At 45.2% G+C, this 27,202-nt stretch overlaps 1 protein-coding gene across 1 annotated transcript in view; it reads left to right on the plus strand.

Annotated features, from left to right (window-relative positions):
- Positions 1–27,202, plus strand: part of EXOC4 (exocyst complex component 4) — a 517,764-nt gene that overhangs the window by 150,509 nt on the left and 340,053 nt on the right. Inside the window, exon 9 of the mRNA XM_068169085.1 lies at positions 1,554–1,642. Coding sequence (XP_068025186.1) covers positions 1,554–1,642 — 89 coding nt within the window. The remainder of the gene's footprint in view (positions 1–1,553; positions 1,643–27,202) is intronic.

Raw genomic sequence — 27,202 nt, forward strand, 5'->3', positions numbered from 1 at the left:
GCTGGGCCCCATCCTGTTCAATATCTTTATTGATGATCTGGATGAGGGGATTGAGTCCGTCATCGGTAAGTTTGCAGATGACACCAGGCTGGGGGCAGGAGTTGATCTGTTAGAGGGTAGGAGATCTCTCCAGAGGGACCTCGACAGGCTGGACAGATGGGCAGAATCCAACGGCATGAGATTGAACACATCCAAGTGCCGGGTTCTGCGCATTGGCCACAACAACCCCATGCAGTGCTGCAGGCTGGTGTCAGATCTAGTCATGAGGTCTGTGGTGACAGGTTGGACTCGATAATCTTTGAGGTCTCTTCCAACCTTAGGAATACTGAATACTGAATGCAGAGTGGCTGGAGAGCAGCCAGGCAGAAAGAGACCTGGGGGTACTGGTTGACAGCTGACTGAACATGAGCCAGCAGTGTGCCCAGGTGGCCAAGGCAGCCATTGGCATCCTGGCCTGTATGAGGAATAGTGTAGCCAGTAGGAGCAGGGAAGTCATTGTGCCCCTGTACTCAGCACTGGTTCGGCCACACCTTGAGTCCTGTGTCCAGTTCTGGGCTCCTCAGTTTAGGAAAGATGTTGAGTTGCTGGAACATGTCCAGAAAAGAGCAATAAAGCTGGTGAGGGGTTTGGAGCACAAGCCTCATGAGGAGAGGCTGAGGGAGCTGGGGTTGCTTAGCCTGGGAAAGAGGAGGCTCAGGGGAGACCTTATTGCTGTCTGCAACTGCCTGAAAGGTGGTTGTAGCCAGGAGGGGATAGGTCTCTCCTCCCAGGCAACCAGCACCAGGGGAGGTTTAGGATGAATGTTAGGAAGTAGTTCTTCACATAAAGACTGATTGGCCATTGGAATGTGCTGCCCAGGGTGGTGGTGGAGTCACCCTCACTGGAGGTGTTTAAGAAAGAGACTGGATGAGGCTCTTAGTGCCATGATTTAGTTGATTAGATGGTGTTCTGTGATAGGCTAGACTTGATCTCAGAGGTCTTTTCCAACCTGGTTAATTCTGTATTCAGCCCGTGGCCTTCTGCAATCAATGGCCAAATCACATTTATGGGACTACAGTGGTCGGAAAATATTTGTCTTTACCTCTGAGTTTGGTCCTTGTGGAGTGCTGGAGCTATATGATCAATACTTAATAATTTATTGTTCCATGACTTTCAGGAGAATGTTAGCTTTTAATGTTTATGTACATTCCAGTTAGCAATTCAGATGGTGTTTGCTTACAGCTTTAGTCTGGATTTTTACCAGTTTCTGGGGCCATTCTTACTTAAATGCCTGGGCGCTCCCAGCTGATAGAGCAGAGGAACATCTCAGCGCTTTGCAGACAGCCCTGTCTCACAGGTGACTGCTGGTGGAGCTGTGCTGATCAGAGGTGGCAGAAGGTGCTGCATCAATGATGGAGTTTTATAGGGGAAAAAAATGTGCTTTTGTCTGTCTTGATGATTTTGCTCTGACATGCAGGGAAATCCATTTTACTTGTAGCTGGCTGGTGCTTAGGAGCAGGATGTTTCTATGGCTGGCTGACTGACTGGGCTTATTCCTTTGTTTTGAATTGCAGGTTTGAGTCTTCCTCCCATGCTATTAGCATGAGTGCCTATTTGCGTGAGCAGAGAAGGGAGCTGTACAGCAGAAGTGGAGAACTTCAAGGTAGGTTAATAGATAACGTGTTAGTTTGGGTAGTTCTCTTTTGCAGGAGCTTAAATATCCTGTCCGTGCTACATCAGGGTATCAATACCTCTCTACTTTGCCACACAGCCTGTCTAAATCTCTCCAGTTTTTAAACCTTTATTTATTCTTTCTGCATTGTGGAACAGCAGGATTTCTCTTTATTCCCTCTGCCTTTGGAGCTAGAAGTTAAGGTTTTAAAAGATACTCAGAAAACAATGGGTAAAATGCAGACAATCTCGCCATAAGCACTACTTTTAGATACCTGGAGCTCATATCTGCTTCTTTATCTGCAGTTCATTTCCTTGTGTCAGATGCTGAATGTGATGGGAGCCAAGCTCACTTAGCTCATACTTAAAGTAACAACTTTCTGTTGTAGGGACTCAGGTAACCAGTTCCTTGCTTTGTATAACACTTGAGTTGCAGAGTGTTTGAAAAGGTGAATCTGAGGAGCTGGACTGTTGCTGATTTATATTTGTATTGCTTGTGGCAAGTGCTGTATAAGTGGAGAAGTTCTCATCTCCTGACTGCAGCCTCATTTTATGTGTTTCTCCTGAATAGTCTAATGCACAAAAGGTTGGTTTTGGGAGCAGAATCAAAGGAAGATCTTAAGAGTGTCATGATAATATATAGCAGGGCTAAACTCCTCTGTATCATCTATCGTAGTTTCTTACTGGGCTCATCACAATCTATACTCTTCAAAATAGTCCAGTGATGGAGAAGGGTAGAACTTCTCCTGGAAGTCTTACCCATGATCATTTTCAGTTGGCTTTTAACTGAGGGTGTTTTGTGATTTATAAGAGATTTTTGGGTGAATTTGTGTACCTCACGTTTTTGGGTGAATTAGGTGCCCTCAGAGTCAGGTTAAACCCACAAGAGTGTGAAAAGAAACCTTGAAAGACAAAGGGTGTTCTTGTGGACACTTAGGTGACTCTACAAAGATGATCTTTATTGATCATTAAGGATTGATGATTATGAATTAATGGTGATGGTAGGCTGAACATGAGCCTGCAGTGTGCCCAGGCAGCCAAGAGGGCCAATGGCATCCTGGCCTGCATCAAGAACAGTGTGGCCAGCAGGAGCAGGGAAGTCATTCTGCCCCTGTACACTGCATTGGTTTGGCCTCACCTGGAGTACTGTGTCCAGTTCTGGGCCCTTCAGTTCTGTCACATGCTCTTGTGGCCAGGATCAACTGTTACCCAGTTCAACAGGGTTTTGGAAGATGTGAGCTGTTCCATTGCACCATCTTTTTCTTAAACCAGCAGGCAGTAGGATTTTAGCAGTTTCTTCTCCATGGTTAAAAGCTCTGTGTTACAAGCTACATGGGACAAATGTGTGCTCAACGCCAAGAATTCTGAAGTTGTTTAGAGTGCTGTTGGGCCAGTGTTGGGGCCATCAGCAAACCTGCAACATGGTGGGACTTGATGATCTGAAGAGATCTTTTCCAATCTAAGGCTCTTTATTGGTGAGACACTGAAACAGGTTGCCCAGAGAAGCTGTGAATACTTTACCCCTGGAAGTATTTAAGCCCAGGCTGGATGAGACATTGAGCAGCCTGGTCTAGTGGGAGGTGTCCCTGCCCATGGCAGGGGTGTTGGAAATAGATGATCTTCCAAGTCCCTTCCAATTCAGCTATTCTGTGATTCTAAACAATTCCTTGATTCTACGACCATTCATGTAAAAAAATTCATGTCTCTTTGGGATGAATCCTGTGGCCTTCTGTTGCTGCCAATTGCCTCCACACCCTGACCTGACCAATTGTCCATGTTGCTTTAAAAATGCAGTAGAGAACTGGATGCAGGAACAGGTTGCCCAGGGAAGTCAGAGATGCCACTTCCCTGGAAGTTTTCAAACCTGAGTTAGATGAGGCTTTGAGCAACCTGGTATAACGGAAGGTGACCCTGCCCATGGCAGGGGATGTAGAACTAGATGATCTTCAAGGTTCCTTCCAACCCAAACCATTCTATGAATCCACAAACAGAAGACTGTGTGTTTCCAAAGGACAGGGTGTCTGAGGTCTGGGTAGTTTTGTGACTGCTGTTGCTGTTAGCCTGAACTTCAGGCTTCTTTCCTGGATTCAGATGATGGGCACAGCCAGATTTTGTGAAAGAGTGCCTTTGTATCGTCAAAGGACGAATCTTGAAGCAACATTTATCTTGAGGAGGAGATTGTGAGCATTTTTGAGAGAGGAGGATGCAAAAGAGAGCAATGCAGACTTCCAGCTGCTGGGGTTGGAAAGAACAAAGCCCGTGTGCTGCCAAAGAAGTAAAGGACAAAATATAGGAGCTAGTATGGATGGGAACAAGATTGCATTGCTCTTTCCAGATGAATTGGAAGAGCTTGAGCATGATGCAATAGGTGACAAAAAAGTCAGCGTAGGGAGTCAATGGGGACAATAGATGAGATGACTTTGCTGAGAAATCTTTGCAGTTTAACCATCAAGAAAAGTTTCCCTTTGAACGTTACGTTAAAAATGTACCATTCCTCTCTGTCTATTATAAGCTGCTGCTCCCTTTTAGGAGGCTCATTAATGGTCCTGAATCCCAGACCACAGCAAGATCTGCATTTTGGTTTTGATTTTTCTTGTGTGTGTGTAACTCTTTAAAAAGAGAAACACAGTTTAATTGTTCAATCAGGTTCCTGGAAGGCAGGCATGTGACACTCTCTCTTCTATGAATACCACATGGTTTCTCTTCCTGACAGCCTTATCCACAGGGATGATGTTTCAGTGGCAGCAGGAGGAGGGTGGCTTGTTAGGCAATCTTCTTCCAGAAAAGATCTTCAAAGAAACATAGGCATTAAAAAAAAAAAAAAAAAAAGTGAAAGTTTGGTTCATGCTAACTTTTTGAAATAAGAATTTAATTTAAATAGCCTTAAAGTGTGTGAAGATCAGAGTGATGCTTTATCGTTAACCTCTTTCATTTGGGCTGAAATAGTGCAATGTGTTAGGCACACATTATCCCTCAGTGGGAGATAGAGACCTGCTGGAAGTGATTTAGGGATGGAATTCTGGTGTCTGATTCCACTCAACTCGGAGGAGAAAGATGTAGTCCATGGGTTTTTACCTTAAGTTGGTCACACAAGTAATTTGACAATTGTCATTAAAAAGAAGGGGGAGGGTGGGCAAAGTGCATAACTGAAATACCTCCTCCTACAGAACCACAGGTGTGGTTCTCCAAGTTCTTGTCAGAAATAGGGTGTCAGAGGTGTTTTTCTCTCTGCACAACAAGTAATGATGATCATTAAGCTTCTCATTCCTTCCTGTTCGCCAAGATCCCATCTTGGCCATGTGCTGGCTGGGGAGTTTACATTTTCCCTGTGCGATCCCTCCTGTCATTTGTCAAATACAGTGTCTTTTTATGGACTGCCTTACAAGATGTGGATATGTCCTGAAACCAAGTAAGTTTATTCCATGAGCAGCTGCATGACTGAAGTCTTAGTGGCTGAGGAGGGAGCTGCCATTGTTTAGACTGGAGAAGAGAAGGCTAAGGAGAGACCTCATTGCTCTCTACAACTACCTTAAAGAAGGTTGTAGTGAGGCTGGTGTTGGTCTCTTCTCGCAAATAATTAGCAATAGGATGAGAAATAACGACCTGGAATTCTGCCAGGTGAAGTTTAGGTTGTGTGTTAAGAAACATTTCTTTACTGAAAGAGTGCACTGGAGCAGGCTGCTGAAGGAGGTGGTGGAGTCACCATCCCTGGAGGTGATAAAAAAATGTGTAGATGTGGCAGTCTGGGATATAATCTAACAGCCTTGACCAGCAGTTACCCTCCTTGCGCTAGTGCCTTGAAATCTGCCTTCCAGGGGCATAGATGCCTATGTTTTGTGGGTCTGGGAAAGAGGGGTTGGGATATGCCAGATAATTAATGGGGGAAAAAACAAAGTATAAAAAAATAAATGCACACCAACAACAGAAGCAAGAGGAGCACAAACTGGAAACGGAAAGCTTGTTGCATGTTAAGCTTCATTTCAGAAGATGTCTAATGAGAGCTAGTGAACATCTAAGCAGGAAGAGGAAGGACATTTTGTCCCTCTGCTTTGCTGAGATCTCACCTGCTGTGCTGGAGCCAGCTCTGGAGTCGTCAGCACAGGAGAGACATGGGCCTGTTGGAGCAGTTCCAGCAGCGGCCACAAAAAGGATTAGAGGGTTGGAAGCCCTCAGCTGTGAAGCCAGGCTGAGAGAGCTGGGTTTGTTCAGCCTGGAGAAGGGAAGACTCTAACAAGACCTTTTAGTGGCATTTCAGTACTTAAAGGGGTCTGTAAGAAAGCTGGGGACAGAGTTTTTATCAGGGCCTGTTGTGACAGGACAAGGGTTGATGGTTTCAAACTCAGAGGGTGATTTAGACTAGAGAGAAGGAAGAAATTTTTCTACCCTGAAGGTGATGACACACTGTCCTAGGTTACCCAGAGAGGCAATAGAAGCTTCATCCCTGGAACCTTTCCAGGTCAGGTTGTTTGGTGTCCTGAGCAACCTGCTGTAATTGCAGATGTCCCTGCTGACTGCAGAGCAGTTGGACTAGATGACCTTGAAAGGTCCCTTCAACCCAAAAGCATTCTCTGATTCTTACTTGTGGACAGCCTTGTGTGCATGGGATTCAGAATGGGATTCAGAAGAGCTTCAAGGGCACAAGATGTCTCTGCAGCCTCCATGCACTGTGCTGCTTGCTGTTGGCTGATAATTTCTATCACAGTATTGCTTTGTCAGAGGTGCTGTGGGTTACAGGCTCCTTCTAGATACTTTGTGTATAGTTTGAGAGTCCTGTGGCCACAGGGAATTCAGGCAGTTGTATCTTGTGCTCCCGGTAACTGTGGCCTTGATTTAGTTTATCAGTAGGAATGGGAAAAGATGTTTTTATACACTGTGAAAATCTGAAGAGCCTCAAGGGTGCTGATCAGGATGGAAAACAGCATCCAGCTTCTTGGTTATCTACACGCATGCAGACCCTTGTAGTTCATCTGAAGGTCAGCTTTGCTGGTGTTGTGCATCTGGGCCCTTGTTAAGAATGAAATGTGAAGAGCTTCCCAGCAGCTGTTGTTCCCATGGATGTTAATGGACTCCACATCTGCTCCACACTACTTAAAATTTGGGCTCATTATTTCTTACTTTCACCCTGGAAGCTCAGTGTACTTCAGCACTAATTAAACTTCCCGTGCCTGTGCAAAGCAGGATTCTAGCAGCGTAAGCTGGGGTATGCCATACATCACATTCTGGTGCCCTCAACTCAAGAACATAGACCTGATGCAGCAGGGCCAGAGAAGGGCCATAAAAATAATCAGAAAGCTGGAACACCTCTCCTACAAAGACAGGCTTTGAGTTGTGTTGTTCAGCCTGGGGAAGAGAAGGCTCTCGGGAGACTTTCTTGTGGCCTTCCAATACCTGAGGGGTTCCTACAAGAAAGCTGGGGAGGGACTGTTTACAAAGGGCAAAGGGTAGTGGTTTTAAACTAGAGAAGAGTAGGCTTAGATTGAACACTGGGAAAAGCTCCTCACTATGAGAGTGATAGAACACTGGAAAAAGTTGTCCAGGGAGGTGGTGAAAGCCCCATCCCTGCAGACATTCAGGGTCAGATTTGATGGAGTTCTGAACAACCTGATCTAGTTGAAGATGTCCCTGCTGACTGCAGGAGGTTGGACTAGAAGACTTGTAGAGGTCCTTTGCAACCAAGTGCATTTTATGGTTCTGTCACAGGAATAATGATGGGAGCAGAATTAGAGTCAGAATTCTAGAATCACCTTCCAGTCTTGAGTTATATCATGCTGCTTTGAGCCTGAATGCAAGTGTGCACTGGCAGCTCATATTGAGCTTCTCATCCACTAGTACCCCCAAGTCCTTTTCTTCAGGGCTGCTCTCAAGCAAGTCACTATCCAGTCTATATTGGTGCCTAGGATTGCCCAGGCACTCTCAAGTTCTTCTGGTGACAGTTGTCAAAATGCAACACTCAAATATCTTTAAATTGGTTGGTAGTTCAGATATACATGAGTGGTCAAGTGTTTGAAGAGGCTGCCCAGGGAGGTGGTGGAGTCACCATCCCTGAAGGTGTTTAAAAAAACCCAAAGTGACAGATGGCACTTTAGGACATGGTGTAATGGCCATGGTGGTGTTGGGTTGATGGTTGAACTCAATAGTCTTAAAGGTCTTTTCCAACCAAAATGATTTTATGATGCATCATGTATAAGATTTTTTTGCCAGCTACCATGTGCAACATTGTCTTTCTTAGCTAAATGTCTCTTAATATTTGCCATGAGAAATTTGGACCTTGGCTGAAAGGTTGAGGTGTCAATGTTGGTTTCTAGGATGAAATTATTTCTGCATGTTTAAAGGGTTACTCCTGGCCCCAGCGAGTCTGCAGGAGGGCTACAAAGCTACAGATGTGTCATAGAATAACTTGGATTTGATGGAACATTTAAAGATCATCTAGTTCAACCCTCCTGCAGTCAGCAGGGACATCTGCAACTAGAGCAGGCTGCTCAGAGTCCCAAACTACCTGACCTGGCATGTTTCCAGGAATGAGGCATCTGCCACCAATCTGGGCAACCTGGGCCAGTGTTTCACCACCACCCTTGTAAAGATTTTCTTCCTTCTCTGTAGTCTAAATCTCCCTCTTTTAGTTTCAAACCATTGCCCCTTGTTCTCTAACAACAGGCTGTGATAAAATCCTGTCCTCATCTTTCCTGTATGTCCCCTTCAAGTACTGAAAGGCTGATAAAAAGTCTTGTTAGAGTCTTCTGTCCTCCAGACTTAACAACCCCAACTTTCTTGCCCATCTCTGACAAAGGATGGCAAATCCATCTGTGAAACAAAGCTCTCTTGTAACAGTATCACAGTATCACTTAGGTTGGAAAGGACCACGAGGATCATCGAGTCCAACCTATCAACACAGACCCCATGACTAGACCATGGCACCAAGTGCAACGTCCAATCTCCCCTTAAACGCCTCCAGGGTCGATGACTCAACCACCTCCCTGGGCAACCCGTTCCAATGACGAACGACTCGCTCGGTGAAGAACTTCCTCCTCACCTCGAGTCTAAACCTCCCCTGGCGCAGCTTGAGACTATAGATACTGGAATAATTTTTTCAACCTATTTTGCTTCAAGCAAGAACCTCCAAGGATTTTTTTTTACTTGTTGGCCAGGTGATAAATAGGAAGATCCAAATTTAAGATTGGAGGGTGGGTTTGGGTTACTCACCACTATCCTGTACATCTGTTCTTGATCCAAGCCTGAAAATTCCTCACCATAAGGTTTGAAGTAATTAAGGAACTCAAAGCGAAACTCTTCTAATTAAGCTTTTAACGCCAAGAAATAGCAGCAGAGGCAAATGGTATCTGATATGACAAGGGCACAATGTAAGGCCAAGCCCAGGGAAAATGCAGTTATTTGTAGGTGCCTTGTTCCATTTGGATTCACCAAAGGGCTGCTGGAGGGAGCCAGCCGTGTTCGGCAGTGACAGAAACGAATCTTGACGTTTTGGATAATGAAAATTCGGTTCAGCACCTTTTAGAGATGTGTATGATAATATCTTGTCAGTCAGAGGCAGCGAGGAGGGGGAGAAGCAATATAATTTGTGTCTGGTTAAAGGAGTTGTTGTGACAAGTGGACAGTCCTGCTTAAAAATACCCTTTAGAGGAGGGTGGGGAATAACCAGCTGAAGAATCAGTAAGCTGGTTATGCCAAGGAGGGGGAAAGGCTTTGATGTGCTGACTCTCCTGTCATGCAGCTGCTTTTGTCTCCCCATGATGCACAGGATCACAGTTTGCTTTGAGCTTGGGGAGGGGCTGGGGGCGTGGGGAATGGCTTTTTTGTGGTTTGCCAGTGTTAATGCAATCATCTAGTTGAGACCTTGTAAGCCCACTTATTATTTCCTCTGCGTGTGTTTTTTCTGCTTTAGCAGATTAGCCGCACTGTCTCTTCAAAGGCTATCCAATCAAGAAGGGGTTATTAAAACCGGGGTGCTTTATGACTGAGAATTAATTAGAGCAGCATTTTCATGCAAAACATCCAATTTTTTGATTAGCAATGGAGCAGGGCCGCAATTAACACTCTGGGAAGCTTAAATTTCCAGCATTTTGATTCTCAGGAAATGAGATTATCAAACTGGGGTCAGGCACTTGACAGCAAAAGGGGATGGGGGATTATATGTAAGAAAATAATTTGTTACTTGATTTTGTCTTCTGACATTGTTGTTAAAGCTATGACAAATTCAGAGGGAGGCCAAAAGATGAGGGAGTTACCTAAAAAGGGCAGTGGGATGCCTCTTTGCTTTGTCACTGCCCTCCTCCTTCTGCAGAAAGCTTTTCCCCAGCCTGAGACCACTCATTGTATTTGGTTTACAGCAACAGGTTTTCATTTTGTAGTCCACGTTTCTGATGGATGTGTTTGGAGAATCCTACAGTGTGTTTAATTTAAACATTCAAAATATTTGTATCTAGAAGAAGGAGACAATACAATTGCTCCAAGAAGGATGTTGTGGTGTTGGAGCATGTCCTAAGAAGAGTAATGAAGTTGGTGGAGACTCTAAAGCACAAGTCTTGTGAGGAGCAGCTGAAAGAACTGGGTTTGTTTAGCTTGATTCATGGAATGGATTGGGTTGGAAGGAACCTTAAAGATCGTCCACTTCTGACCCCTCTTCCATGGGCAGGAATGCTTTCCACTAGACCAGGTTGCTCAAGGCCCTGTCCAACCTGGTTTTGAACACTTCCAGGAAGAGGGCATCCACAGCTTCCCTGAGCAACCTGTTTCAGTATCTCACCACCCTCATGGTAAGGAATTTCTTCTTAATCTCCAGTCTAAATCCACCCTCAAGTTTCAATCTATTCCCTCTCATCACCACGAGCCCTTGTGAAAAATGCTTCCCTCACTTTCTTGTAGGCCCCCTTCAGGTACTGGCCGCTGAATCATAGAATCAATAAGGTTGGAAAAGACCTCAAAGATTGTCAAGTCCCACCTTTCACCCAAGACCTCATGACTCCTAAACCATGGCACTAAGTGCTACGTCCAATCCCCTCTTGAACGTCTCCAAGGACAGTGACTCTACCACCTCCCTGGGCAGCCCATTCCAATGGCTAACGACTCTCTCTGTGAAGAACTTTCTCCTCACCTTGAGCCTAAAACTCCCCTGGTGCAGCTTGAGACTGTGTCCTCTTGTTCTGGTGCTGATTGCCTGGGAGAAGAGACCAACCCCCACCTGGCTGCAACCTCACTTCAGGTAGTTGTGGACAGCAATAAGGTCTCCCCTGAGCCTCCTCTTCTCCAGGCTAAACAATCCCAGCTCCCTCAGCCTCTCCTGAGAGGTGAGACCTCTCCCCAGCCTCATTGCCTTCCTCTGGACACGTTCAAGAGTCTCAATGTCCTCCTTAAACTGAGGAGCCCAGAACTGGACACAGTACTCAAGGTGTGGCCTAACCAGTGTTGAGTACAGGGGCAGAATGACTTCCCTGCTCCTCTTGGCCACACTATTTCTGATGCAGGCCAGGATACCATTGGCCTTCTTGGCCACCTGGGCACACTGCTGGCTCATGTTCAGGCGGCTGTCAATCAGTACCTCCAGGTCCCTTTCTGCCTGACTGCTCTCCAGCCACTTCGACCCCAGCCTGTGGTGCTGCATGGGGTTGTTGTGACCAAAGTGCAGCACCCAGCACTTGGACTTGTTAAATGCCATCATGTTGGACTCTGCCCATCTGTCCAGCCTGTCAAGGTCCCTCTGGAGAGCCCTCCTACCCTATTAACAGATCAACATCTGCTCCCAACTTGGTGTCATCTGCAAATTTACTGATGACTGACTCAGTCCCCTCACCCAGATCATCGATAAAGATATTGAACAGGATGGGGCCCAGCACTGATCCCTGGGGGACACCACTAGTGACTGGCTGCCAGCTGTGTGTGGTACCATTCACCATCACTCTCTGGGCCCGGCCCACGAGCCAGTTCCTGAGTGCTGCTGTTCAAGCCACAGGGTGCCAGCTTGGCCAGGAGTTTGCCATGGGGGACAGTGTCAAAGGCCTTGTTGAAGTCCAGATAAACTACATCCACAGCCATTCCCACATGAGGAGGAGGTTCTTCACCATGAGAGTGGTGAAACCCTGGAATGGGTTGTCCAGGGAGGTGGTCGAGGCCCCGTCCCTGGAGGTGTTTAAGAGCAGGCTGGATGAGGCTCTGGCCAGCCTGATGTAGTGTGGGGTGTCCCTGCCCATGGCAGGGGGGTTGGAACTAGATGATCCTTGTGGTCCCTTCCAACCCTGAATGATACTATGATCCTATGATTCACCAGGCAGGAAGAAGAGACCACCTCACCTGACAACTCCATGAGAGGAGGTGGGAGCTAGGTAAGGGTTGATCTCCTTTCCCAAGTAACGAGCAAGAGGGTGAGAGAAAATGGTCTCAGGCTGTGCTGGGGACATTTAGGTTGGATATTAGGAAAGATTTCTGCCAAAGGTCTTAAAGGCTTGAAACAGGCTGCACAGAAGTGGTGGAGTCCCCATCGCTGGAGGGATTAAAAAAGATACATAGATATGGTGCTAAGGGATATGATTTATTGGTGACTTGGTAGTGGTAGGTTAACAGAGAGTCTCCATGATCTTAAAGGTCTCTTCCAACCAAAAGGATTGCATGATTCTGTGACTGTAGCAGATGCATCATGTTCTCTCAGCTCCTCTGAAAGTGTATGTGTCTTGTGTGTTTTAAACAACTGATTGTGATCTGTGGCTGGTGTCTGAAAACGTGTACTGCTACTTCGTAAGGACAGACCTTTTCCAGTCATTGGAGTCTGTGACAAAGCAGCAGGACATCATGTGTCACTTGTAGAGAACACTTAAGTTTTTTTGGGGGGATTATATCTCCTATTTAATTCTTACTTCTTGTGGAGGTATAAAGTGTTGACAGTCAGACTTGAGCTGTGAAATCTCTTCTTTGGCTTTGAGCAAGCTATGTCACTACAAGTCAGATTTGATAGCCAGTTGGTATTTGCTGACTACTGTGTTAAGAGAGTTCCAGTTGGGAACTCCAGGAGAAAGCGGGAAACCAGCTGTCATCCCTCTGGTTTTGAAAATGACCATATAGTTCTTTTTAAAGCTTATTTTTGAGCAAAAATGTTAATGGAAGCAAATATTGTGAAGTAACTGTTGTTAGCAGCCACCTTAGCCACATTCTTGTTCTGGGTCTTTCCTGGCAGTGCCTTCAACTATTTTCAGCTGCAGGTTATTAAGGAAGCTCACTCTCAGCTTGCACCTTCAATTTGTTTTCACAGGCTGGACCTGATGCAAGCCTGGCAGTGCACCTCAGTTGTGCTTTGCTCCTTGATGTGGTCTTGTCTATGCACTGCAGCCTTGACCATGACATATTTTGATACCTGGTTTTGAGTCTCTCTTCAGGGCTTCTAAACAAGTCCTCATTACATCCAACTCCTTTTGCTTTAGTCTCTGGCCCCATACACTGTTCTCCACACTTCAGAGCAGAAGGACCTCTAGTAATCTACTATGCAGATTGTCAATGCCACATGGTCCTGTTTTAATGGGAAAAAAATACCAGAGCATTGTTGAGGGCACCTCTACAGAGAAGAGCTTGAGGGTACTGGTGAGTGAAAAGCTGGGCATGAGCTGGCACCATGCACTCCCAGCCCAGCCCCAGCCATGTCCTGCACTGATCCCCAGCAGCATGGGCAGCAGGTGGAGGGAAGGGATTCTCTTCCTCTGCAGAGACCCCACCTGCAGTGCTGGGGCCAGCCCTGGAGTCTCCCCTCAGCACAGGGGAGACATGGATGTGTTTCAGGCAGTCCCGAGTGTTCTCCTTGTCTCCGTGTCCCTGAGGGCAGGGCTAGGGCTGCACACGGCACTCTGCCTGGATCTGGGGCTGTGCACTCAGCCCCACCTGCCGCCCTGCGGGTGAGGGGAAGGCAGGGGACTCGGGGTAACCTCACCCCCAGCATACAAGGATTAGGATGGGACATCGGGGTCGTGACAAGGCCACAGGTAAGAGGGCTGTAAATCCCCTTCTGCTGTAAGACCAGGCTGGGAGAGTTGGGGTTGTTTGGTCTGGAGAAGAGAAGGCTTCAGGGAGATCTCCTTGTGGCCTTCAGTGTGGGATGGCATTCAACAAGTCCAAGTGCCGAGTGCTGCACTTTGGCTACGGCAACCCCATGCAGAGCTACAGGCTGGGGTCAGAGTGGCTGGAGAGCTCCCAAACAGAGAGGGACCCCGGGTGTGCTGATCGACAGCCACCTGAATATGAGCCAGCAGTGTGCCCAGGAGGCCAAGAGGGCCAATGGCATCCTGGCCTGCATTAGGAATAGTGTGGCCAGCAGGAGCAGGGAGGTCATTGCACCCCTGGACTCTGCATTGGTTAGGCCACACCTTGAGTCCTGTGTCCAGTTCTGGGCCCCTCAGTTTAGGAAGGACATCGAAACACTTGAAGGTGTCCAGAGAAGGGCAACAAGGCTGGGGAGAGGCCTTGAGCACAAGCCCTATGGGGAGAGGCCTTGAGCACAAGCCCTATGAGGAGAGGCTGAGGGAGCTGGGATTGTTTAGCCTGGAGAAGAGGAGGCTCAGGGGTGACCTCATTGCCCTCTACAACTACCTGAAAGGAGGTTGTAGCCAGGAAGGGGTTGGTCTCTTCTCCCAGGCAACCAGCACCAGAAGAAGGGGACACAGTCTCAAGCTGCGCCAGGGGAGGTTTAGACTCAAGGTGAGGAGGAAGTTCTTCACCAAGCGAGTCGTTCGTCATTGGAATGTGCTGCCCAGGGAGGTGGTGGAGTCACCGTCCCTGGAGGCATTCAAGAGGAGATTGGACGTGGCACTTGGTGCCATGGTCTAGTCGTGGGTCTGTGGTGACAGGTTGGACTCGATGATCCTCGAGGTCTCTTCTAACCTTAGTTATACTGTGTGATACTGTGATACTTAAAGGGGCCTCAAAGAAAGCTAAGGATAGGCTTTTTAGCAGGGCCTGTTGTGATGGGCCAAGGGGTGATGGCTTTAAAGTAAAAGAGGGGAGATCCAGACTAGATCTAAGGAAAAAAATGTTTTGTGCCGATGGTGGTGAAACACTGGCCCAGGTTGCCTGGAGAGCGAGGTGTGGTAGATGCCACATCCCTTGAACCTTTCCAAGGTAGGTTGTTTGGTGCTCTGAGCAACCTGATGTATTTGAAGATGCCCCTGCTGACTGCGGAGGGGTCAGACTGGATAATCTTTAAAGATCCCTTTGAACACAACCATTCTGTGATCGCAGTATTGTGTCAGTAGAGGAGCTTCTCAAATAAAGGCTGAAAATCAAAAGTGATGGAATCAGTTATGAGGTCTGACATCAGCTTGGCATATCCATTTTCACAGCGCTCTTGGTACTGCTAGGCTTCGCTCTTCATTTGATATGAGGAGGTATGGTGAAAAAAAAGATTCATTCTGTAAAATACCTGGAAAAGGATGCTTCAATGACATTAATATTGGTGGGAATCTGCTCCTACCAGGTTTGGTTGGGGTTGTGTCCTTACAGTTCTGGCAGAGAGACTCTAACATTTTCTGGGACTCTTTGTATCGCAGTGCCTTGTTTGGAAAGCAATTGTCAAATTTCAAGGTGCATATTTACAGCTTCTTTTCAGCTTTGAGTTTTGGATTATGAAAAAAATTGAGGGCTTTGTGGTGAATTTAAAAAGACATTGTGGAATTATCTTGTATTATGCAGATTAAATTGGAACAGGTAGAAAATGTGAATGTGTTTGCCTGTGAACTATAATATCCTCGTTTGTGTCAATACCTGGAGTGTTTTGTTTTTCCTTTTCAGGAGGACTAAGGTTCTGGGGCTACTGACCCATCTCTGCTTGATTCAGTGAGATGTTCAAGTCATGATAGCCATTAAAATTAGTTTGTGTTTAGTTTTCATATAGTTAATTTCTCTTTGGGGGTAAGTTAACCTAATTTAATATGAAGTGATCTGAACTAGGAGACAAGCAAAGCCATCCCTCTGTAACGTGACTTGTCTGAATTGGAGAGTTTCTTTCCACCTCTTTTTCCCAGCTGTCATCCAGCATGCAGCTTTCTGAGCAGGTCTTCACGAGGCAGCAGACCCTGCTATGTCAGTGCCTAAGATATGTCCCATGCTGGAACAGATAAATCACACTTTGCTTTTCTGAAGGACAGTGGAAACATTTTGTCAGTACAGCCAGCAGTAAAATCACTATGATCCAGTTGAGCAGGTACTCTTCTTACTGTGATCTGAACTAACGTGCTCTGCCTTCCTCTCCCTATGAAAGCTTCACACTCTCCTGGATTTTCTGCTTTTGTGTTGAGTTCAGTAGTAAACCAGTTATTTAAAACCCTTCTGTCTTGCTGTTTAGGATCAGAATTCTCTCAGTTTGAGATGAAGAGGTCTAGTTTCTGACAATCTACTCTGCTTTGAGGACTGTTCGTTGCTGCACTGGTGAATGTGGGCTGCAACAGCCTGAAAGAATGAAAAAGGTTGCTACGTGGATGGTAGTGATGTTGGTGTGTATTCTAAAATTTTAACCATCTGAAGCCAAAGTCCTGTTTTTGAGCTCTGCATTGCCTTAGGACATTATTTACTGCAAAGCCATTTCCTTGACTTGTTATGAAGAATAACAATCCTGTGTTGGATTTTTTTCGCAACAGGACATCCCAGTGCACCTTTCATAGAATCAGAGAATGTGCTGGGTTGAAAGGCACCTTTTAAAGACCATCTAATTCAACCCCTACTGTAGTAAGCAGGGTCTCCCCAACTAGATCAGGTTACTCAGAGTCCCATCTAGCTTAACCTTGAATGTCACCGTGGATGGGGCACCACCAACTCCTTGGGCAACCTGTTCCACTGTTCTACCACCCTCATAGCAAAGACCTTTGTTACTCCAGGTTTAGACTCCTTCACCTACCTCCTGTTATTGTTAATGCTAATAGTTTACAGCCATTTGAAGGGGGATTTGGTAATTGCTGAATAATGAGTAACACCATGAATGAAGTTCAGATGTAAAAATGAAGAATCAAAGTATTAAGTGGGAATGGCAATTAACTGAATAGAGTTAACTGGTTGAGAATTTGACCTGGTGAAGGTTGGCCAGTTAATCCTCTTCTTTTGGGATCTTTAGTGAGCAGGTTGGATACATATATTTAGAAAGATATATAATAAACAGTATATATATCACAGTATAGCTAAGGTTGGAAGAGACCTCGAGGATCATCGAGTCCAACCTATCACCACAGACCTCATGACTAGACCATGGCACCAAGTGCCACGTCCAATCTCCTCTTGAACACCTCCAGGGATGGTGACTCCACCACTTCCTATACTTTCTAGAATGATCACTCTGCTTTGAAAGTGTTCTGATAACATTGTATCTCTTTTAAATATGGCCTATTAAAGGGTGCAGAGTCATAACATGCTTTTAGATCACAGAATCGGCCAGGCTGAAGAGACCGCCAAGATCATCAAGTCCAACCTATCACCCAAAACCATCTGATCAAGTAGAGCATGGCACTAAGTGCCTCGCCCAGTCTTTTCTTAAACACCTCTAGGAACATCAACCCCACCACCTCCCTGGGCAGCCCATTCCAATGGGCAATCACTCTTTCTATGAAGATCTTTGTAAGATGAAGCCTAAACTTCCTGCTGCACAGCTTGAGGCTGTGTCTTCTGGTGCTGGTTGCCTGGGTGAAGAGAGCAACCCCCTCCTGGCTACAACCTCCCTTCAGGTAGTTGTAGATGGCAAAAAGATCTTCTCTGAGCCTCTTCTTCTGCAGGCTAAACAACCCCAGCTACCTCAGCCTCTCCTCACAGGGCTTATGCTCCAGACCCCTCACCAGGTCATTCCTGAATTGAGGGGCCCAGAACTTGACACAGTAGATGCTGATTATTTAATTTTTTTTTTTGTTATGTTGAAATCTTGCTGACATTTTGATTTTTCAGCAAGTTCTTACTTCTTTTTGTACTGATGTTTGTCCCATTTTATTGTGGGTCAAATTCCTGTGTCTTTGTCTGTAATGTCTCTGTTTTCACCAACTTAATTAGCAAGACCATAAATGCATTGCGGAAACACTGCTTTTATTTCTGCTCTTTGATAGAGGAGCTAATCGTAATTAAAAAGCAAACCTCAAACAGAATTGTCTGTGGAGACAGCTGCCTTCTTGCATCTTCTGCAAATTTTATACCCTCCAAGCTGAGACACCTCCAGAAAGCAGTTAGATATCACAGGGGATGGCAAATTACAACGCATACCTTACGGGTGAATGTGGAGGCAGTAGCTGTTGCTCTTGCCTTGTTTTGTATCTGTTCAGTGGGTAAAGAATTGTTTAATCTCTGTCCCTGTCATTCTAATGCCTCTAATCTTTATTTAAAGTCCCATAAATGTGAATCCTTCATTTTCCAAGTCGCATACAAAATGCACCAGGGACAGATGTATTAGCATTTGGGTTTTCCCTTTGGCTATGATGGATGGATGTATACAGTTGTTTTTTTCACTGAAGAGTTTTGTCTTGATAACATTGAAATGAAACTTTGTGGTTACAGAGGAGTGGGCAGCTTTAGAGAGCCCCACTTTCATGTAGGGTTAAAGCCATTTAGGTGAGCATCAATTAACATTTTCCTTGTCTTGTAAAGGTCACCCTTTAACTGAGATTTTCCAAGTTCAGTCCAAAGCCTGGGTTGGAGGAGTCCTCCCTTCAGAAAGGCACAAATTGGCAGCATAATCTCATCAGAGGCTCAGGGTCTATAGTAATAAATCATTCAGTTTGAAGCTAACAAATCTGCCACAGAGCATAAAATATGCCAGATGCTTGAAAGACTTTGGTGGCTTAGAGTTTGAATAACAGTTGGAGGATCTGTGGCTGTCTTGAGGTTTTTCCTAATAAGGAAGAACTGTTGGGAAGCAAGTAATTCTTACCTAATTAGAGGATTAAATTATTACACATTTGCTTTTTATGTTAACTGCTGTTTGTTTTGTCCAATACACAAACTGAAGCTGTGGTGTCACTATCCTGTTTGTGTGCAATACTGCAGAAATCATTGCATTAAAAAATGGCAAAAACTTTTGTCCATCCATTACGCTCTGCCCTTTCTATAGAGATAAATGTGTATGAGAAAGGTGAGTCCCTGCTGTAGAATAAAGATGTACCTTTAATCAATAAAGTGAGGTGATTTAGAGCTGGGAAGATACAAAGGCTAACAGTGGCTGAAGAACTCTCTGGGCTAAGTGCATAAATTGCCATTGAAGTTTTTTCTTAATATATCATGTGTGGTATTAGAATATTTTATTACCAGGAGACAGCAATATGGATGCTTTTCAAGTCAGGAGAGTGCCATAGAAGAAGGTTTTGCATTCAGCAATAATGTGTGTAAATGAATAGGAGACTGGAGAGAGAGCCTCTCAGAGAGTTTGTGGAGTCTCTTTCTCTGGATGCAGTTGTCTTCTCTCTGACCTGGGCAACCTGATCTAGGTGACCCCGCTTTAGCAGTGGGGCTGGACTAGATGATGCACAGAGGTTCCTTCCAACCCTCTCCATACTAGGATTATGTGATATGGAAAAGGGTATTTCTATGGAGGCTGGAGATGGAGAAGGGAATGCCCTGAACTTTGAAGCCTTGTGTCTATGGGCTTTTACATTACTAATTTCCTGGCTTTTTGTGGTTGTTTTTGGAGCTTGAATGGACTTAGGCATTTGGGACCACGTTTCTGCCTGTGTGTATCACAGTGAATGGTCTGGGATAGGAGGTTGACTGCTGCTTGTACACATACAAGAGACCTGACACCTTTAACTTGTGTTCTGCTGTTGCTTGACTTCATCCCTTGTAACTCTCAAGCTGCACCCAAGTATTTCTGTCTAGATAATAATGTGATGTGTGCAGGCTCCATGGGGTGACCCTTGTGGTGAGCTGTGCTGGCTTTCCTTGGGACACATCCTGGGTGAGGCCATGTGCTTATGCAAAGCTGAAGGCTGGACTGTGGAGTCCCAGGTTTCATAGGTTATTTCTGAACCATATAAATCTCCTAATAGCTTTGTCTGGAGTTGTAGATCTGAGTGATCTGAGCTTGCAAGCTGCTCCTGTAGAGATGTGAGTTAGTTGAAGCAGGAGGAAAGGTGCTTTGGAAGTGTTCAAAAGTTGTGGCACCAAAACCAGGCTTTTAGACAAAATGAGAGACGTTTCTTCATCTCAGTTCCCAGGAGCATTCTGGGGTGTTAGGACTTTTCAAGAATCTCCAGGACTGCTGTCTTGACCTAGCTTCTCTTCTGTGAATGCTTTTTCTCTCCAATTCTTGTCTGGTCTCCTCCTAAAACTGAGACTCGTTTTGCTTATGACAGCTGGTCACTTTTCCTCAGTGAGTCCACAGTTTCAGCAAAAGTCTAATGCTGTCACGGGGTCCTTGGGTTTTGCTTTTCCAGTGGTGTTCAGGATTGGATTAATTGATTAATAGATTCATAGAATGGTTTGGGGCTGGAAGGGACCTTAAAGATCATCTAGTTCCAGCCCCTCTGGCACGGGCAGAGACACCTTCCACTAGACCAGATTGCTCGAGGCCTCTTCCAACCTGGTCTTGAACGCCTCCAGGGAGGGGGCATCCATGACCTCCCTGGGCTTACCTGTTCCAGTGTTTCACCACCCTCACTGGCTTCTTAATATCCAGTCTAAATCTATCTTCCTCAAATTTAATTGCCTTAATTGGCTTGTTTGGGGAGAGAAGTGTATGCATAAAGCTTTCTTCCCAATAACAGTGGAAGAGAGAGGTGGTAGAAGCCCCATCCCAGCAAACATTCCAGGTCATGTTGTCTGGGGCTCTGAGCAACCCGCTCTAGTTGAAGATGCCCTTGCTGACTGCAGGGGGTTTGGACTAGACTTTTAAAGATATCTTTAAAGATCTCTTCCAACCTAAACCATTCCATAATTCTTCCTCACATGCACGTGCACACTGGGGTCTAAATTGAAATTCATTCTCTGTATGAAGATCTCTCAAATTTTCAGGCTTCCATTGCCAGTCTTTTGAGCCATTCAGTCACCACAAAAGTGGAGAAGTTGTTAAAATCAAATTTTTGATGTGTTTTCTGCATATAAAACTTCCACAGCTGCTTGAGGGAGGATGTTCCAAGTTTGTTGGAGGAAGCCAGCCTGATTCTTTTTTCTTGTGAATATTGGGCACAGCAAATAGTCTCTGAAGATCTCATTAGTGTTTTCATAGTTTGTTGTAATTGCTTAATAGTATAATAGCAAAGACTTGATACTCAGTAGCTGGCTTCTTTTACATAATATCAGAAATATTCTAAGTGATTGGGGGCTTAGAGTGCATCTGTGCTCCACTTTGGGAATTTTAATTGCACTGATCATGTGGTTGTGTTTGACTTAATTGTCATCAGTAGTCACTGGATGAGATTCCTTGCATAAGCACTGCATTCACTGTACCTCAATGGCATCTCAAAATGTGTGAACAAATGTCACTTCCTTTGTCTGCTTAATGAGTATCTAAGTGATTTCAAATGGCCTCTTCCCTCCACTCTAACTATGTATTTCTTTCATAATGGGAGCTGTGTTGATATTATGTGGGAAAGCTGTAATTCCACTAATAATTGGTTTATAGTGCACTCAGTGCTTTTCCCTCAGCAAAGTAAGGTGCCAATTTGGCATGACCCCAGGTTAAGAAAGGAACAAGCGCATGTCCAATGTGTGGCTTGTACAATAGCATAATGCTTGGGGTCAGTTGCCAGCCATGGGAAATAAATGGGTTTCGTGCCTTTATAGCTACAGTGGAAATGTGACAATTTATCTGTAGTTGGCTAAAAGTTCTTTGCACTGTAAGCAGGCAAAATCTGAACTATTTAAGAGTTTCAGAAACCAGGTAGTTGTAGAAAGCAGTGAGGTCTGCCCTCAACCTCCTCCACTCCAAACTTAACACCCCCAGTTCCCTCAGCTGCTTCTCACAAGTCTCCTACTCCAGACCCTACACCAGCTTTGCTGCCCTTCTCTGGATATGCTCCTCAATGTCTTTCTTGGAGGGAGGGACTCAAAAGTGAACCTGGGATTCAAGCTGTGGCCTCACCAGTGCCTAGTACTGGGGTCCAATCACTTCCCTACTTCTGCTGGCCACTGTATTGCTGATCCAAATCCAGATGCTCAGGGCCTTCTTGGTGATATGAGCGCATGCTGGCTTATCTGCAGATGGCTGTCAAGCAGCCCCCAGGTCCTTTTCCACTGTGAAGTTTATAGCCACTCAGCCTCAAGCCTGGGGTTGTTGTGACCTGAGTGCAGGACCCATCACTTGGCCTTGTTGAATTTCATCCCATTGACCCCATTGATCCAACCTCTGCAGAGCCACTCTATGTTCTTGCAAGTCAACACTTCCACCCAAGCTGGTGGTGCCTGCAAGCTTACTGAGGGATCCTCTTATCCAGAATATTGCCAAAGATACTAAACAGAACTGGCCCCAGTAGTGAGCCCTGGGGAACACTGCTTTTAACTGGCCACCAACTGGATTTCACGCCATTCACCGCCGCTCTTTGGGCTTGGCCATCCAGACAGTTTTTATCCAGCGCAGCACATAGTTTTTGTGGTGCAGATACCCAGGAGGGTGTTAACTATGTTTTAAAGGTAATTACTATGTAAAAAGCTATCAACCCCCTCTTTAGGCAGAAATGCCCCATTTTTTTGTGTGTGTTCACTGCATTAGCTCAAGAGAACCAAGCAGTGTTTCTATCTTCTGAGTCACTTTCTAGGTGAAGCATTGTGACTCAGTAAGCAAAAATGAAGTAAATCAACAGGGACCTATATTCTTCCTCTCTCTAACTTAAATCTACCAGTGGATGTTTCTAACTGCAGCCTACCCCTCAGAAGCTGGATACCAATGGATTTCTTGAAGGCTTTGGCTTTCTAATTAGTTCCCTGGAAGAGAAGCACTTAGGACTCCATTAGTGGTAATAGCTGGTGCATGTGTATATAAAAAGGAGAGGATGTAGTGTGAAAGATGTTTCCATGTAAACACCTGATGGTAATACATGTTCTGTTATTCCTAATAGATGAGTTTGGTGCTGTGTTTAGTATTTTGTGTATCTGGGGGGGTGGGAGGAAAAAAAAAACCTCAACAGAACAAAAGAGGTCTCCTTACTTTGTCGGCTTACTCAATAAGTACAGGAAGTCAAATGTTTATTTAGAAGTGTGACAGTAAGGTATGCTGTGTCTCAACTCCCAGTTGCATTAGTCTTGCAAATACAGATCTCAGGCAACATGTTTTAGTTCCAGGAGGTCAGTTTGTGTTACTACATGAACCACACCAGACTGAGTACTTATCTCAACTGTTGTGTTTGTAATTATATGGTGCCTTATTACTGGTATATTCTCTTAGAGCCGGTTTGGAATATGGAATCATGTGTTACAGATAAAAGCCAGGAGTGGATTTTTATTGGAATTATTTATAGTTTTTACCTTCTTGTTGTTTGGGGAACTCATTTCATTTGTAAGTGTATGTAATTGCTTAGGGCTTATCTTGGTTTGTGCTATAGTATAAATGCTCTCTGTTTTTTCTTATTAATAATCATCAGTTACCTGATCCTTTTTCAGAGTCTGCATTTTTCATCCTAATATAATGGCTGGGTTCATGCATTTGTGTGTCTGAGCTATTCAGCTTTGTGTTTGCACTGACACGTGGAGCTTGGGGCAGGGGTAAGCCTGAGATAGTGGGTTATGTGTAAATGGTGCTGTGCCATCAGTGCACCTGAGTTTCAATTGGTATCCTGCAGATAAGAATCATTTGTGTAGCTAAAGGCTTTATTTTTAAGACCATTTTTGCAACTGAAGGATCCAATTTGGGAATTTAACAAAAAAATCTCCCACTGTAGCTTGGCCTTTACCTCTGTATGACAAAAGGCACAGGTGTTACAACTGTAAAGAAAAAAAAAAAAGGAGAATAATTTTATTTTCTCCTGTTGAGTGGGGCCAGAGATCTGAAATACAGAGATACATCTGCTTGAGGCAGGTTAAAAATACACCATCTCTTGTCTGGGAGCTACAAGGGCAGATGCCTTATTCTCAGTCAAAAGATGTTACAAAAGGTAGGTGGAGGATTGCCAGATCTCTGATTTGTGTCCTTTTCTGCTGCTGCTCTTACTCTGAAAACTTGGTGTTATGTTAAAAATTATTTTAAGCTGCATGTGAACATCTAAGACATCTTGCAGAGTAGTAAATATTTGCTAGTATCTGGAGCTGTGGCATAGGTGGTGACTGACTGTGAGTTTAACATTTTCTGTGCTGTCGTATATTGAGTCTGGTCAGTATATACAACAAGGCTTTAATGTGAAGGAGACAATCCTGCCTGGTCTGCTTCAGGCTTTTGAAGCAGTTACAGAGTGTGGTTGTTATGGCCTTCAACATCCCACCCAAAGTAATTTCACATGCCTCTTCTTTTACTTTATAAACATGCTCTTCAGACAGAAGGGGTAAAAAAAACAGTAAGGCTTTTATTAGAATATTAGAATAAACCAAACCAGGTTGGAAGAGACCTTCAAGATCATCGTGTCCAACCCATCAACCAATCCAACCCACACTGTTTGCTACATCATCCTCTTGGAGAAACTGGCTGCTCATGGCTTTGATAGGTGTAAGGTTAGCTGGCTAAAAAGCTTAGTGACCAACCCCAGGAGTGGTGGAGAATGGAGTTACATTTGCTTGTTGGCCAATCACAAATGGTGCTCTCCTGGGCTCACTATTAGGACCTGTTCTCTATATCTTTATCAGTGCTCTGGACAAGGGGATCAAGGCACCCTCAGTCAGTTTGCAGGGGACACCAACTTGGATGAGAGTGTTGATCTGCTTGAATACAGGGATGCTCTACAGAGGCATCTGGACAGGTTGGATTGACGGGCCAAGGCCAGTGGGATAAAGTTCAACAAGGCCAAGTGCTGGGTCCTGCTCTAGAGTCCCAACAATGACATGAATGCTCCAGCCTTGGGGAAGTGTGTCTGGAAACTATCTGCTGGAAAAAGACCTGGAGTTGCTGGTCAACAGCTGGCTGCAGATGAGCCAGTGTGTGCCCAGCTGGCCAAGAAAGCCACCAGCATCCAGCCTTGGGACAGCAATAGTGTGGTCACTAGGACTGTGATAGGGATAATGTGGTGGTTTGGAGAGAAGGCCTAAGGTCTCTCTCCCCGCCACAAAAAGGAAGAAAAACCACAGCTAGCCCAGCCGGAGAAGCAAGGAGAATGCTATGTTTTACAAGCAATGTGGAAAATGCAAGGTATGTACACAATTTACAGTATTTACAACATATACACAGAAATAAATATACAGCAAAGTAAAAAAAACACCAACAAACAAGAATACAGGAATGAAATTCCCTCCTCCTCCGGAGGGTTCCACGCCCCCCCCCCCATACCCCCTTATCTCCCCTTTTTTTTCAAAGAGGGTTAGAAAGAGAGAAAAAGGCAGGAAATTAATAAAACAGAGTATTAGTAGGCCTCGTGCTTGTCTGTTCAGGGTCACTCTGGCAGGGAGCAGACGAGCTGGAAAGGGAGAAGGAAAGGAGCGAACTGAGAAAAGTTCCAACTGAACTCAAAACTTAAAACTGCATTCTACCAATGAAGTTCGTTTAGAATAGCTGAATGTTTTCGTTAATATTCCAAAACATTCAGCCAGAGTGTCCTAGCACTGTCTCTTTCTTAAAGGCACAGCCTCAGACGGTCACAGATCATGTCCCAGTACTGGTCACCCATGAAGCCAAACCTCAAACAATTTCTCCCGTGAAAGGGTTGTGGAGGCCTGGAACAGTCTGCCCCGAGCAGCGATGGAGTAACCATCCTTGAAAGCCTTGTAGATGTTGTACTGAGCGGCATGGTGTACTGGTGGCTTCCTAGTGCTGGGGGTGCTGGTTGATGGTAGGCTGAACATGAGCCTGCAGTGTGCCCAGGTGGCCAGGAGGGCCAATGGCATCCTGGCCTGCATCAAGAACAGTGTGGCCAGCAGGAGCAGGGAGGTCATTCTGCCCCTGTACACTGCACTGCTTAGGCCACACCTCGAGTCCTGTGTCCAGTTCTGGGCCCCTCAGTTTAGGAAGGAGGTTGACTTGCTGGAGCGTGTCCAGAGAAGGGCAACAAAGTTGGTGAGGGGCTTGGAGCACAAGCCCTATGAGGAGAGACTGAGGGAGCTGGGGTTGCTTAGCCTGGAGAAGAGGAGACTCAGGGGTGACTTTATTGCTCTCTACAACTACCTGAAGGGGGGTTGTAGATAGGCAGAGGTTGGTCTCTTCTCCCAGGCAGCCAGTACCAGAACAAGAGGACACAGCCTCAGGCTGTGCCAGGGGAGGTTCAGGCTGGAGGTCAGGAGGAAGTTTTACACAGAGAGAGTGATTGCCCATTGGAATGGGCTGCCCGGGGAGGTGGTGGAATCGCCGTCACTGGAGGTGTTCAGGAGGAGACTTGACAGGGTGCTTGGTTACATGGGCTGGTTGATTAGGTGGTGTTGGATGATAGGTTGGACGCGATGATCTTGAAGGTCTCTTCCAACCTGGTCTGGTCTGGTCTGGTCTGGTCTATTCTATTCTACTGGTTGGAGTCACTCTTAAAAATCGCCTTCAACAACCATAATTCTGTGGTTAATCAGTTGTCTGTGGAGTTTCCAACCATAGTTTTCTTATCCACAGTACTGAAAATGCCTTTTTTTTTTTTTTTTTTTGCTTCTTTTTTTTTTCAGTCCTTTTCCTTTGATGGGTTGTTGCAGCTTCTGAATTAGTCTAAACCAAGCATAAACCATGTCTTACGCACCGACAAGAGCCATTAAAACTAAGTAATGCTGTACAATTGAATTAAATGTGGGGAAGGAAGATTGAAACCTTTTTCTCTCCATTTTAATAGGAAGTTGATGCAAATGGCAGTGGATAAGCAAATTATAATGTATTTTGATGAAGAAGTGGCAAGTTGGAGTGATAAGTTGGATTGTCTAGATAGGAAGTTAATGATGCAGTTATGAAGCAGAGCAAGGGGATGGATGTGGTAGATGTAATACCAGGGAAATTAAGCAGGTTAATTCCAGGCCTTGATGCAAGACTCCATTACTCTGTGCTCTGAGTGCAGGTTATTACAGTTATCTAATGTGTTTAACTCACTTAATGCTTTCTGATCATGCTTATGTGGAAAATGAAAGGATGGAAGTGCTTTAACTTCACTTTCCCCCCCTCATCTTAGAAACGTGAATTTTTTTAAATTGGAAAATAATGCATTTACAGTAAACTCCATGTCCAGTTGTTGGTGTTCCCATCAAGAATATCACGGGGATTTAATCTGAAACTTCTGCCTAGACCAAGTTCCAGTGTGATCTTGCTCATTGTAACAGTTCCTGAGCTTTTGTTTTGATTTAGGTTTTAATTTTTCTAACTAGCAATAGTTTGAAAGAACACACATGAGAAGGGCTTAGGGGTATAGGTAGATGAAAAGCTGGGCATTCCCTGGTAATGTGTTCTCACAGCCCAGAGCAAATCATGTCCTGGGAGGATCCCCAGCAGCGTGGGCAGCAGGTGGACGGAGGGAATTCTGTCCCTCTCCTGGGGCCAGCTCTGCAGTCTGCAGCACAGGAGTGACATGGA

This window comes from Melanerpes formicivorus, unplaced genomic scaffold (assembly GCF_026170545.1).
Source record: "Melanerpes formicivorus ecotype bairdi unplaced genomic scaffold, bMelFor1.0.p_v2 SCAF_3, whole genome shotgun sequence".
Lineage (NCBI taxonomy): Eukaryota > Metazoa > Chordata > Aves > Piciformes > Picidae > Melanerpes > Melanerpes formicivorus.